Source organism: Caloenas nicobarica, chromosome 2 (genome assembly GCF_036013445.1).
Source record: "Caloenas nicobarica isolate bCalNic1 chromosome 2, bCalNic1.hap1, whole genome shotgun sequence".
In the NCBI taxonomy this organism is placed as follows: domain Eukaryota; kingdom Metazoa; phylum Chordata; class Aves; order Columbiformes; family Columbidae; genus Caloenas; species Caloenas nicobarica.
The window spans coordinates 124,297,278-124,312,493 of record NC_088246.1 but is presented as its reverse complement, the minus strand read 5'-3'; the positions used below and the strand labels follow the sequence as shown (position 1 = coordinate 124,312,493).

General features: G+C 36.9%; 1 protein-coding gene across 1 annotated transcript in view; it reads right to left on the bottom strand.

The window, feature by feature from the left end:
- Positions 1-6,402: 6,402 nt before the first annotated feature.
- Positions 6,403-15,216, bottom strand: part of RP1 (RP1 axonemal microtubule associated) — a 181,291-nt gene continuing 172,477 nt past the window's right edge. The window contains 5 exon segments of the mRNA XM_065629346.1: positions 6,403-6,457; positions 9,131-9,206; positions 12,036-12,114; positions 13,676-13,961; positions 14,173-14,251. Coding sequence (XP_065485418.1) covers positions 6,403-6,457; positions 9,131-9,206; positions 12,036-12,114; positions 13,676-13,961; positions 14,173-14,251 — 575 coding nt within the window.

Below are 15,216 nucleotides of genomic sequence, written 5' to 3'. Positions count from 1 at the left end.
AGCTTTTCTTTAAAGAAAACATTTTTATGGGTATCACAAGTACTGCTTTTGCTTTGGTCTGAATTGCAACTCCTTCCCCACTCCCCTTGCCCCCCCAATATCACATCACCTTTGCCTACTTTAGGAATTTTTTTTTTTGGTCTTTCTGGTTTTTCACTGTAGACTGTTATCAACTCAAACCTGAAAGTCCAGGAAATATGCTTCTGGGTTCCAGTTCTCTTATCTTTACTCTGAAGTATTTTTTACTTCTTCAGGTTCCTAACAATGATATTTTTCCTAACCTTGTGTACCTATATCATATAGACTGCCCTATCAAAATACACTCAAACTCTTGCTCGTAATTCTGTCTTTTCACCATTAGAATATCATCATACTCTACAGGTGTAATCAATTTTTGCATACATTCATTCCAAATGATTCCCTAAACGATTTTTTTTTTTGGCAGTACTTTCGACAATTGCAGTTTGGTGCTTGATGTTTCCGCATTTTATTCTAGCTCAGAGTAACTGAAGCATTAGAATGAGTTCATTGTACCTGGATTTGACACCTTATGGCAGTATTTTGGCAAAAAAGCCTGCCCTTCTTACCATAGTCAGTCCTTTGGGGAGCAGCTCTGCATCATCAAGGAGCTGGGCAGAACCCTGCTGTCCTGGCAGGGCTTGCAATGGGACAGTCTGTCCTGTCAAGCAGAACTCCTCAGCAGCCTCTTTTAGAAATAAATGAAGTCCTAAGCCATAAGGAGTTCTTTTGTGACTTCTTCCAGAAGATGAGGTGAATCTGCCAGATTTCTTTCCTTCCTTCCTTCCTTCCTTCCTTCCTTCCTTCCTTCCTTCCTTCCTTCCTTCCTTCCTTCCTTCCTTCCTTCCTTCCTTCCTTCCTTCCTTCCTTCCTTCCTTCCGTCCTTCCTTCCTTCCTTCCGTCCTCCCTCCCTCCCTCCCTCCTTTCTTTTCTAACTGCATTCTGATAGACCTCTTTTCTCTCCCAAAGGCACCCAGTGCTTTTTCCTGCACTGTGCTTCTCGCTGTCTTGATGTGTATGACATAAAGCTGGGGTGACCTGATGGAGAAGCTGATGAACATCTATTTTCTCATTCACTCTGACTTGGTCTGACTACTGTTTCTTCCATACATCTGACTTTACCTAGTTTTCCATGTTAAAACAGTGCCCTCAGGCACACATGCATGTGCAATCAATTTCTTTAGAAGCAGCAAGTGAGAATTATTCTACAAACTGTTCGAAAGTTTTAGATGTTTTCAACAGATTCGTGTTTAAACTATACACAGAGGTGTCCATGGAAGTTGTAATACAGACTGTATGTTTAATATTTACACACTAAAGTACTTAATTGCCTTTTTGCCCAAAGAGCTTAATTCCCAACAGGCACACACTCTGATAACTGAGATACTTCATTGAAAAGGGAGAGGGCATTTCTTTTCAATAAACCAAATATTTCGGAAAGTTAACATAAGCAAAAATCAGAAATACAATGGTAAATTAGTACACCATTTAGAAAATCAATATAAAAATAATATATATATTTTTTTAAATATCATCAACTATTGCTTGCTTGCTTTGGCTTATTTTATTTATAGGCCTACATATAGATTCACACAGAAACTTTTTCAAAGTATAAACTTGCCTTTAAAATTGAGAAAAGAAGCATGAATCAAGTATCTCCATATGTTAGCCTAATTTTACAATTACAAAGAATATTCTGGAATGTTCCCTGGTTTCAGAAATTACTTTGCTTTCTAACATCCTGATACCAGTATGTGTATTTCTTACGCATAAATCTCTTTTCTGTAGCATGTAAAGGTTTGCGTGAAAATGCCAACACACATACACTCATCACATGACATCTGGAAAGGAAGAGATTCAACACAGCAGGGCTCAGGTGCACACCTAACTTTAAGCAGCTTATAAATCAAACTTAGTGAGGCTGTTTATATACTTAAGTTTTAGGCATATGCTTACATTTCAGGCACATATTAACATTTTGTGCTGAATTGGGGCTGTAGCTTCTTGTGTTACATTTCAAGAATGTCTAAATGTTAGAAATGTCTAAATACATTCAATTGTACACTGTTAATAAATACATAAATAAATTCCAGGTTTATACAGCCAGAATGATTGAGAACAGCCCCACCTTGATGACAGCACACTGACTGTAATATTATGTATGAAAAAAAGAAATTATTTCTTACCATTTTTGAAAGATTTAACTCAAGATTTATTAAATTTACATTTATTATTTAGAAACAGATGTTGGTTACCTTTGACGTTGCTTCATAGTATGTATTTAAAAATATAATCAAAGATAGACATAAATATATAACAAATGATAGCAGAAGACAGACATACAGGAAGACATCACAGAAAGCGAGCTCACAACCAGGCTTTGTACAATGCTGACAACACTTTCACTGCCACTGTGCAGCCAGCCAACAACCAATCATTTTATGATAAATGGGTAAAGCATTTGTGTGGGGGGATAGTCCTATGACACTGAAATTTAAGATGTAATTAAGACCTTTCAAAAGTTTGAAGCAGAAAATGAAAAGTCCCATTTTCTTTCCCCTTTTTGATTCACCTGTTTAAAATGAATTCAAGCCAAGAAAAAGAATTGTAAAACAAAGATCCAGCTGCAGCCCAGCAAGTTATGACACTGCTTTGCACTACTCAGTATGGAGCAGTTTATGGGCTTTTCCAGACTGCTGCTTTTCTTCATGGAGAAGAAGTCCAGGGGACTGCATTTAGATGATGTGTGGGCAGAGTATGTTTGTATTTGCAAACACATTTATAAATTCTAACAACCCACTAGGACTAGGTGGTATTCACCAAGACTTTTAAATTAACTCAGAGGACCACTTAGTAGTTCCTTTTTTCTTATTCTCATTCTATTTCCACAACTGACAAACTACAGGATGGATAGATGCAACAGAACTGCTGTTATGTACTTAAAATGAGGGAATCTTTTCTTTTGTATGATGAGTTTTCGCAAGGCAGTACTGGGAGTTGCTGGGAGAATATTAAATGGTCCAACGAGCCAGTCAGAATATGGTTATATTTTTTTGTCAAATCCTTAACATCATCAGCAAAAGAAAATGCAACATTTAAGGGCTTAAATGGGAAGAAATATGTCACCTAGATCTACCTAATAACATACATAAAAGCACACCAGGAGAATCATAGCATCACAGAATCATAGAATGATTTTGGTTGGAAGAGACCCTCAGGAGTCCAACCATATCCTTACTCTAGCACTAAACCATGTCCCTAAGAACCTCATCTAAACACCTTTCAAACACCTCCAGGGATAGTGACTCCACCACTTCCATGGGCAGCCTGTTCCAATGTCTGACAACCCTTTCCATGAATAATTTTTTCCTAATCTCCAATCTAAACCTCCCCTGGTGCAACATGAAGCCATTTCCCTTTGTCCTATCACTTGCTACTTGGGAGAAGAGCCCAACACCCTCCATGCTACAACCTCCTTTCAGGTAGTTGCAGACAGCGATAAGGTCTCCCCTCAGTCTCCTTTTCTCCAGGCTAAACAGCCCCAGTTCCCTCAACTGCTTCTCATCAGACTTGCGCTACCGGCCCCTCACCAGCTTCATCACCCTCCTCTCTCTAGTACTTCAATGTCCTTCTTATGATGAGGGGCCCAAAACTGAACACAGGATTCAAGGTGGGGCCTCACCAGCACCAAGTAAAGTGGCACAATCACTTCTCTAGTCCTGCTGGCCACACTATTCCTGATACAAGCCAGGATGCTGTTGGCCCTGTTGGCCACCTGGGCACACTGCTGGCTCATATCGAGCTGGCTGTCAATCAACACCCCCAGGTCCTTTTCTGCCAGGGAGCTTTCCAGCCACTTTTCCCAGAGCCTTTAGCATTGCGTGGGGCTAAGGGGAAGAAGAAGGGCTTAAGGAAAAAAGATAGAGTTAACTAATACTGGACACTTAATGGACACTTTCAGACTCTGTTATGTCTAAGAGTCTATGTTATGGTCTTCAGGGTCTATATTTTAGCACACAGCCCCAGGCTTTCTCCGCAGCAGAAGTCCAAGCCTTCCCTCCACTACAGCCTTGCCTCTTCCAGCTGAGTTATCTCATTGATCTTCCCAAGGCTCCCATGGGTGTCAAATGCCTGGGTTTATTGTTGACCCAGGCAGTCTCTGTGCCATGCTAGACTCCACGGAGCCATCAGTAGTGTCAATATCTGCCCAGGCTCTCCATAGGCAGGACAGGGTGCTGAGAGCAAACAAGCAAGGCAGCAACCTTGCTGTGCAGCAACAGCAGAGTGCATAGGAGGTGGCACCTCTGTAATGTAATTTTGTCCAAAAATTGACCCACTTGCAAGGGACAGAGATGAAATGACTTCTATTCCAAGCACAGCAGCATCACTGTGTACCATGTGGAAGAGGCAAGTTGGGGGTTTGGTACTAGTCACAAGCTAAATATGCTAACTGGCATGTCTTCCAAACAAGACCCGAGAAGGGGGTTCTGTGCTATTGTTGATTTTCTTATCAAAGTGTAATCCCCTAGTAATATGTGCCACAAGGACCCATGATGCTCTTGAAATGAAGCCCTCCATTGTGGTTGTCCTGTTAGTGAAAGGGATGAAATGTTTGCGTGGCTCTGGATCCAGGGAAGTGAATCCAAAACCTCATTCATACACTGTACAGGTAAATAAAATAATTTTCAAATATGGAAGGCAGCTGCTGAAGGAGGGTATTCGCTGTTAGTAATGAAAAACAGATTAGGAAGGCATTATTTACACTTGATAAATCAGAAATGGCATCAAAGAGAGCTAGTATTACAAACTATTAATGAAAGACATAATAATGAAACAAATCACATAATAGATCACAACAAAGTGATTCAGTGTAATGAATACTGATACTAAGTAAGTGAACTGTACGCTCTGGGGATACAATTTCAAATCCATTCCAGTGTGCGTGGTAGCAGTGTGAACAAAAAGAGCACTTTTAGAAGAAATTGACTGTTCCATTGCTCTCTCTCATCACATCCACACCTTACATCGGATCACCCTTTGATGACGTATAAGGTAGATAAAAATGAAATTACCTTCCAAGACCCATTGTATGTGTTTATTATTTTTTTGTGTGTCCAAATAACAAATGAAATCACACCACCCATACAGATATCAGCCAACATTACTCATTTCACAGAATAATGTGAGTAAATAAACATTAAACATATTAAAAAGACAGCCAGACAATGTTTTGTCAGCACAGATTAGAAACTCATTTAATTCTTATGATTATAAAAAGTACATTGCTGCTACAGAACATGGTAGTGGCTTGAGGGTGAAACAGGTCTAAAATTCAGATCTTCATAGAGATTCTAAATTTCTAAATTCTAAAACTAAAGGTGAAGATTTTGATTAAACAGAGGGGTGCCCTACGTAGCTTATATACGATATTTGTATTCTGATCACACACAGGGAACTCCAGGTGGTGTACAAGTCATGATTTCATTTCAGATTCCTCTGTATCCTAAACCCTTCCTGAGACAATTCTGGCAATGTCAAAGCCTACCAAACCAAACATTAATTTGTGCATTTCTATTTATTATGCATTTTCAAAAATAATTTGGCAACTTTTTTTTTTTTTTTTTTAAAGTGGAGGCATTCATACATGTAGCACTGGAAAGCCATTTAGATGTCTAAGAATGGGCACTGCAAAAGTCATCAAGCTGAGCAGGAGATGCCGAAGGCTGCCAGGAAGCTGTTGCAATGTTACTCTCTTAGGAGACCCTTCAGATTTATAGGTTCTCAGCTGAGGTTCTGGCTCAGTGACAAGATTTTACAATCAAATGTCAGTGGGAGGCTTACTGACACAGGGTGAGCTCCTGAATAACAGATTATTTATTACTCTCTATTATGGGCTTCTAGAAAAAGGAAACAATATATGGTAAGTCTGAAGAGCTCTGTAGTTTGTTTGGAAAATGATTTTGAGAAAATCTAAGCTTTAAGAATGTTGAAATTGAAACAGATTCATCAGATTAATAAATATTGATAGATTTGACATGAGAGCTAAATTTAACTTACCCACAGATTATTACTGCAACAAAAATGTTTTATTATGTCATTAAAAACATCTACCATTATGAATGCTCAGATCAAGTCCACAGAACCATGTTACAGATTTAAATTTCTGTTTCTAAATTTCAGTCATGCAAAGTTTTCAAGCATCTCTAATATGATTGGAATGCAGTATTCACATTACACATGTTTAATTTACTGTGATGTTTTTAATGCATTGTTTTGACATTCCTTCACAGTAATTACAATACCTTCAGCATTATAAAATACAAGTAAATCAAATCAGCATGAATTTGGAGAAGTAACACACAGAAAAAATCAGAAATCAAGCAGCTATGCATAAAGTTGCACTACAGTGTGGCCATCACTTTCATCCTCAGCAAGCCACCTTAAGGAAAGAACGTAAAAACCTGTCATAGACACAGCACCTATAAAACTTAACAAACAGAGAAACGAGAGAACCTGCTTCTGCACCTTTAGATTTCTAGGAGAGTTTTTTACATTGGTTTCTACAGAAGCAGTAACCAACCTGAAGAAAATACTGATTTATTTATTATTATTTTTAGTATCCATATATGCATAATTTAAAAGTTTAATTAGCTTTATAAATGTATTTATGAAATATACATTCATTTTATTTGTTGGTCATATAAGTGGCAAGTAGACTGTTTCATTGAGTGGCATAAAATCAGGATAATTTAGAGTAAGGAAACCTGTTCTGTGATAGCAAGTTATTCTTCATGTATTCAATTCCAGGGACAGTTTATTTCTCATATCTCCTTGTTGGTTCACAAAACACTGAGTTGCATGGTGGGCCCAATCCCTGCTCTGTAAGACCCAGTGGAAGTTTTACTATTGACTATGTGGGAAATAAGGCTGAGGCCAAAGCTCGGATAGGTTGATGTTAACTGGAACCATGAAGGCAATGATATTAATTTCCAAAGAGAGTTAAAAAGCTCCTAACACTTTCGCAAGGCGTATGACAGACTGATGTGATGTCTACTAAGGAGTTAACGTGGGAGGGATTCCCAGCCGGTACAGCATTAACGTAGCTCACATCTGAAGTTGCTCCATTGAACAGCTGCAAGAGATGGCTGAAGCTAAACAGTTCCAGGCTGAAACACAACTAATCTTGACAGATAAAATTGCTCATGGAAGTCCCAGAGCCAATGAAAAGTGTGACATGTAAGTTATTAAATAGGTTAGTAAAGGATGCCCACCTCCTTTCAGGTTTCTCAGTGATGCATACCTTTTAGAGACAGCATTTGTATCAGAGGAGTCTCTGTGAGGGAATTAACCCACTCCCTATTTACACAGTTGTCTATGAGATGAGAAGCTCCATGTCTGAGCTTGAACAGGGACATGAATTTACAGTTTCCTGTGTCTGAGGGGTGCCCCAATGCCTCTGGGTCACTGAGTACTCTAGGATGGACCTTCTAATCTCTCCTACTGAAATTCTTCGATTTGGAGTAAGTAGGTGTACACTGAGGTAAGAACATGACTCTAACCCACCAAGGGCCCAGTTAAATGTTCTAGTCAGCAATCTGCAGAATCAATTTGTGTCAGTCACTCCCCAACACCAGTGATGTGATTCAAGTTCTTGCTCCGAATGGGTCTCTCACAAACCTTTTTGGCTTTACTGTAAGACTTTAAAAAAAGCTGAAAAAAAAACTCTGGAAAAAAATGTTTGTTGCAAGCTATGTTGTTCAGGAATCTTTCTCTGACTGATGTGGTCTGAGAACTCTTACAAGGAAAAGAGGTGGAGTGACACCGAAAATCATGTTATGGATTGTTTTAGGAACCTGAGTGATATTGTGGTCTAAGGACTTTTGCTCATGTCCACTAACCTAAATTTAGGTATCTAGAAGATTAGAGAGTACCTAAGAATGTGTTTGGAAGAAGTTCAGTGGAGGGAAGCTTAATGTTGTTGGAAGAAGTTTAGTGTTGTTGCAACTGGTAATAGCCTCATATTCTCATGACTTAGACTATAGAGTCCAACTGATTATCCAAGAACTAAAAAAATGTTGCTTTTTTGGATACAAGTTGGGATTTGGCTTCTATGAATTGTCAAGTTTACGAAAACATTTAGAGGAGGCTTAAAATTAAATATTCTTGGCTACCATTTCTGTTCTCAGAGCAGGTAACATCCATCTTTCTAGATATAGGGAACTTGTAAGTTTTCACACTTTTCTGTTCTCCAGATGCATTAAAAATGTATTTTACACTCAGGAAGATAGGAATGTGTTTGCTTCTGCTGCTTATTATGAAATTCATTAAGCTGTAAACTGTAAACTGTAGTGAACAGTCACTCCAAATATACCTTTCAATTTAATTTCCAACTTCTGAAGGTGTATTGTTTCAGTTTGATGCAGACTGAAGTGGATCTTTTTGTACATTAGAAGCCCTTTACCCCAGCAGCCCTTTATCCAAATAAGTATCTAAATTTGGATCATTATCCTCTTGCGTTATAAAAAGGGGTATTTTATTTTTACTCTATTTACTGAACATATCTCAAACCCATACTAAGTAGGCACTGAAACAGAATGGTTTTAGTGTTGCTTTTGCTTCATAGAATAAATACATTACTTTTTCTCCAGTTTTGTATCTGTACTGCCTTATCCAATCATCCTCCCACCATCCCATATTTCTGATTCCCTTCCATGCCTGTTTGCATACCCATGATATGCTTGTCAGAGCTACATATGCACTAATACGTGTGTAATGGTTCACCAGACAGATTATTCCTCTTGCAAATGGCATACTAGTATCTTCTCTTGGCAAAGGCACTAAATTGTGTCTCTCCCTCCTACAATCATCCAGTTTTAATAACTCAGAAAAGTATGGTGTCTTCTTCTAAATATTCATCTGACAAATTAGTTTGAAATTGGCTGAAAGGTTCAAAAGTTACTGGGATGGACTGATAGGAACACTATATGGTTAAAAAATTCTTACTGTTTTAGGAAACAAGAAGAGAAACAACTGAGAGACTAAAAAGACTGCTACTAATTCTTGTTAAAAAGAAAACAGGACCTATAGAGTGATAATGAACTCATCTACTGACCTGTTACAGTTGAAGCAATACACTGAATTACTAGATGTATCTGTGATTTCTACTTTTTCCAGAAACCAACCATTTGCTATAGAAGGAAAAAAAAAAAAAAAGGAGAAAATTTAATATATCCAAACCACAAACAAAGCATAAGAAATGTTTCTGATTTCATTTTCAAACCCTGTGTGGTTCAGTACTTCCAAATGTGTTCAATATCAATAATAAAACTGAAATGTAGATGATTCAAACTACTACCAACTTCTCTTCAGTTTTACAGAGAAGATCTTTGATGCATTTGATAGAAAACATAAAGGAAGATTTTTATCACAACTTAACTCATTTTTCAATATTGAACAGAACAGGTAATAAGACAAAAAAACCTGAGTGCATAGTAATAGTAACATTCTTGAAATCTCATTTGGCCCTTTCCAGTACTCTGAAATGTACTCAAAATACACCCCTGGTGGGCTTTGATCTTCAGTGTCCACCAAAACAATAAAAGTAGATAGACTTTATTAGTAGATGTAATGTCTTGAATGATAACTCAAGCCCTTTAACAACAGAAAACCAGAAATTCTACTACTCTTTTCTAATTAATATATTTATACTTATATAAACCAAGTGAGGTATCTGAATGCTTCTCATATCATATTTCTCCAGCATCAGTGATTCAGAATAGCATCTTCATTTACGCCAACACTCATATCTGTTTTAGCTTTAAAAATATATTTAAGATTCTGCTATAATCTCCTATTTTGCTGTGTGAAAAAATACCTTCATTCTTGTGCTATAGAATTTTATTTCATAGATATTAAAATATGAAGATTTTAAAAATAAAACTTTATTATAGATATAGAATGTTTGTGCTGATATCTTTAGCCATGTTTGCTAATGCAAATACTTAATGACAACATTTGAAAACTAATTAGGATCATACTGCTAATAGCTGAAAACCTTTTGGTATTTTTTGCACGTCCTAGAGATAAAATACTATATTCTAACACATTCTTTAGGTTTTCAAATATTTGGACAAAGTAATAAGTAGGCTAAAACCAATAAAAATATATTTATCTGTAAGTAGGCTAAAAATGCAACAGAAAAATATTTGCAAATTGTACCAATTTAGATAAAAGTTAAAGGCATAGTGATGTTTCTCACTTTTCATGGTTGTTCGCGAAAAATTATTGAGTAGTACTAAGCCATAAAGGTGTCTACATTTTTCGTCTTCTATTCACAAGTCATTTATTGATATTGTGAAGTACTTTTGGAACTTTAATGCGATCTTGTGAACAGTTTAATATAGCAGATATTCTACTTGGAATATATGACCTTTCATGAAATCTCTGTAATTCGGAGTCAAGATTATCAGCAATAAAATGTTACAGTCTCTCAAATTTACACGGCACTTTACAAATGAATATAAAGGTATGTTTGCTCTCTTGAAAAGTTTAAGATCTAATGCTTTATCCTTTATTGACAAAACTCCAGCAAACCTCAGTGAAATCTCCAGGTGTGGAGAAATCTAGAGGCAGCTAGAAAAGATTAGCAAACAGATGAAACATTTCAAAGAGCTGTTACATTTGAGGGTGCTTGTGAGGATAACAGCTGATGTGCCAAAAGACGCTTGGAGATAATTCCAGAGAAAAATTCAGAGGAAGGTAGTCGTGGATATAAGATGGATCAACGCATACCAGCTGTCCTAGGAAGGTGGTATTAGCAGCTATGTGATGTTGATCAGGACACAGAGGGGAAAGATACTCATGTTGATAGTTTGGGACTCAGGAATTAAAAGTTCAACCTATATATCCCCTGCGGACTTCTGTGCAACTCTGAGTTCCCTTCTCAGATTGGTTCTAAGTTGAATTGTGTGCATGTAAAGCAGCTAACATGAATAACATTGAAGTCAGCAGGAGGATTTTATTTATCATAGGTATTTCAAGAGGTTTAATGTTTTTCTTTTTGAGTTTGCAATACCATAGCATGTATAACATGAGTGGGTAGTTAGAAAAATTCCTGTTCAACTTTTGCCTAAATAAGAACTGCTATTTGCAGAGTTTTGCTTGGTTCATCCTAGATACGATAAACCTTTTCCACCTTATAGTGGCTCATGCACTCAGATCAATCAAGTTTTATTAAACCTAAATCTATTTCTTTTAGATAGTTTAAGCAAAACACACCCGACTAAAGTATCTCAATACAATCAGACCTTTTTGACTCAAACTGTATATTGCATGCAAATTCTGTTTATATTTATTTGTATATCTCTAGATTTTTTAGCACCTCTAGGTGTAAGCTCAAGATATTATATGCTTTAGTCTCACATCTTTTTTTTTTTGTAAAATTCGTGTTTTAGAGCTTACGTGTAATACAGTGTACATAGAAACAGTTTCCATCATCATGTGTGGGTATGTACTGTAGCCACATTCTAAATAAACATCAGTGCGAGACCTGGTACACACTAGTGTTCTCCTCATAGTTTAGCTTTCACAAGAAGGAAAGTTTTACGTGTGTCAGAGGGAGCTACAGTGTGTTTTGACCAGAGTCTTAAACTTGCCCAAATATTTCTTAGATAATGTTTAAAGCATGGGAAGTTTAGCCTGTCGTTTGAAAACTCAATCTTGTGTCATTTAAGACATCTAATGAGAGTTTTGGCTGAGCAATGTTTGAAGGATAAAACCTTCGGAGGTTTATGCTAACTACAACTCTGTTAGAAAAAAAAAAATCAATGTAAGGTCAAGGGAAATGTGATAGAGACAGAGGGGCTGTAAGAAAGAGCAGTCTAACTGACCTCATTTGTACACAGATTTGTATTAGCTAGCTGTAGCAGTAGCATGACCTCAAAAACCTTTCCAAATGTCAGGCAGATCTTTAAGCAGGAGATTTTTACAAGGCTATGGAACACATACAGTATACTCACCAAATCCTTTCCCATCATGACCAATTTCAATTGAATGTAGGCTTCCTAATTTTTTTGTCTCAATCTTGAATGTATCAACCTTTAATATTAAAATACAGTTATTAAAAATAACATGCTAATGTCTGGAAACCTTTACATTTGTTTAGATAAGTTCTGAGACTAATTCAAATGTAATAATACCAGTTCAAAATAGGTGGCTGACACATGCTGTGGTTTATTTTCCTTACTGAAGATTTGTGGTATAGATCCTCTCCTGCTAGATATCAGTTTAAGCACAAAGGTTTAACTTTTCAACTTATAGTAACAGAATCCATACCACTTTCCTGACTTTCATCTACCAGAAAAATACTTTTGCTCTCTTGTAAATTCTCAACTGATGCAGACTTCAACATTTTTCAGTACATGATACATAAATATACATTCGAGAACATAAAAAATAAAGGCTTTTACTACATGTACCATTATCTCTCTCAAATATTACATATTTTAATTTAAAATATTACCTTGTTTCATATTACAGATTTTCTTTTTCATAAAACATTTGACATCACTGACTACCCATTGACTTATCTGGGTTGCTAACTGGATTTTTATGTATCTGCTTATCTTTTTCAAAGGGCAATGACACCTCCTATGCAGTACTAGGTAAAAAGTAGTACTGCTCAAGATACTTTCTGACTTCCTCCTTGTGCCTATAGGTAACTAGATTTATTAACCTCCTCAGTATGGAAGAAAATACATGTGTAAAAATCTTTCAGAGGATATCAACAGACATCCTGGCTGAAGAAACTTGAACCAACTGAAAGTGAAAAGATGTTTAGTACTGCTGGAGATAAAGAGATACATCTCATAAGAAATGTATTTTAACTGGAATTTTAATTATTCAGTCATTACCTTTCATGAAATCCACAGGACAAAGATATGGAAAATATAATTATTTCTTACTACCTAAGGGTAACCATCATTATACTCCATTGCACAGGTGGTGAGCAAATGGAGCAATTCCTTTGGCAGAGTATTATGTTTATTGAAGTAGGAGGACATTCTGCTGAGGTACTAGGACATCATGCAGAGAATCAGCATTCTTATGCAAATATCTATATCTGAACTGGTGGTCTCTGAAGAGCCTAAAGTGTGATGGATATCAGAATCAGGTTGATGTGCATAGTTCCATTTTATCTGGTTATAGGTTTATACGTTCAGCGAGGCTCAAAGCATCAGTTTCCATGGCAAAGTAAGATGATGGGATGTAAGAGACTGATCTATTCTCAAGCACAATATTCAAAGTTTATACAACAGCAAGGGATATTGCACATACATGCACATGCACAGGCAATACATATTGTGCATTTCAGATCAAGGAAATGCATACCTGGGTAGATAAGTGGATGCAACATGGTGATGTGTTTGGGACTAAAAGAAAGAAGAGCAACAGGGTCAACTAGATACAATAGAAATAAAATATCCCTTGGTCACTCTGGTGAAAAGGTGAAACACAGAGGTAGATGAGACTATATCTCATCTAGTGATGTGGAAAACCAGATAAATGCCTTAAGTTCCATAAAGAAGATCCCACATAGATTCAGAGTTTTCTTTCCCAGTCTAGCAATGGACACATCCTATAAAATCCGTGTACTCACCTTTCCTCTTTCAAAGGGGTCTTGATGCTCCAGTGACTGAGTGAGTTGAAATACCTCAGATTTGTCCTCATTCCCAAATAAAATAATATGCACATTGGCATCAGTCCCTGCTCCCCTTTGGTCACCTGTGTATACTTTAATGGTATACTCTGTCAGATTTCTTGCTTTACTTCCTTCTTTATGTAAGTTGTTATCTATGTCATTCTTTTGTTTGTCTCCTCTAATAACAAAAGATACTGGGATTTCTCTCTGTATTTCTGGCTTATCTGCATCCACAGAAAATGCTCTGAAAAACAAAACCGCATATGTTTTTATGGTAAGTTAATCAGAAAAATCCTACGAATTTATGTTGGACAGTTAAAGATGCACTTATTTCAAAAATATCATTTGACTGAACCACTCTGTGACAGTAATTTTAATCCAATGCACACTCAGTGTTTTTAGCTGTTATACTATAAAATGAGTAAAAAAGTACCAGCTTTTCATAATATACTTACTCATTCACTTCAAATACGTAAATAGGATGTTCCTTTAGAGCTTCTTTCAAATGCAATTTTTTAATGTCCAGTTTGCAGTCTACAAAGAAGGAAATAAAGTATAATGAAAATGTACTGCATGTCAAGGAATTACGTAGAATTTGTTGTAAATATAATGGTGTAATTCCTACTATTTTAAAACATCACTTATTGATTAATTTATGAATACCAACAATTGACTTAAAAATCCTAGAATCATCATAGCATTCCTTATTTTGTTCCTATTTGAAATCTCAAATTAGAAATTTAGGTGGAAGCATTTCCTTTGTCTTAGTGAAGCAAAGGAGTGTTGTCCTCACTGTCCATGCACAGGCAAGCAGAAAAGGTTCAGCATGACTTAGGCAGGCACATTTAAGGAGGAAGAGCAGAAATACATATCTGGTGCTTCCTCCTCAGTCACTGTTTGACAAGAGGGTTGGGCCTGTGTTCTGCATGCAGCACAAAGTGGATCTCATTAGATGGCAGGTATGAAGGAAATTCAGCAACTTATGCTATACCTCTGCTGTTTGAGAAAGATTGCTTTCTGACTTAGAGTTCCTTTTGAATTTTCTGCTGGGGGCTTCAGCTTCATCTTGTCTATAAGACTGGCCTGAATCTCTTGCCACTAGTTAGTCATGAAGACTATTCATTTTCCCTTCTATTATTTGTTCCTTCAGCCCTGTTCCACAAACTGCATCCCAATGTCTTCTATTACTGTCGAAGTGTCTTCAATTTTATCAAGAGAAGTCTGAGTTAATAGGCTTAGGCTCCTGGGGAGGAATCCAGGACATTATGTTGCACTCATGACCTGCTCAGATAGTGCATGGACAGAGTCAGAAGCTTCAGGAAAGGATCTCAAACCACCTGATATTAAAAACCTGCTCAGATACTGGAAGAAGCATAAATGCATTAGAGCAATGTCTTGCCTGGGCTGACCAGTCCTGCAGGCTACAACTGACTTTATACACCAAAGAGCTTTTGTGTTTGGGGATTTTTGGTTGAAAGTCTTGGTCCAAACTAGTCTCA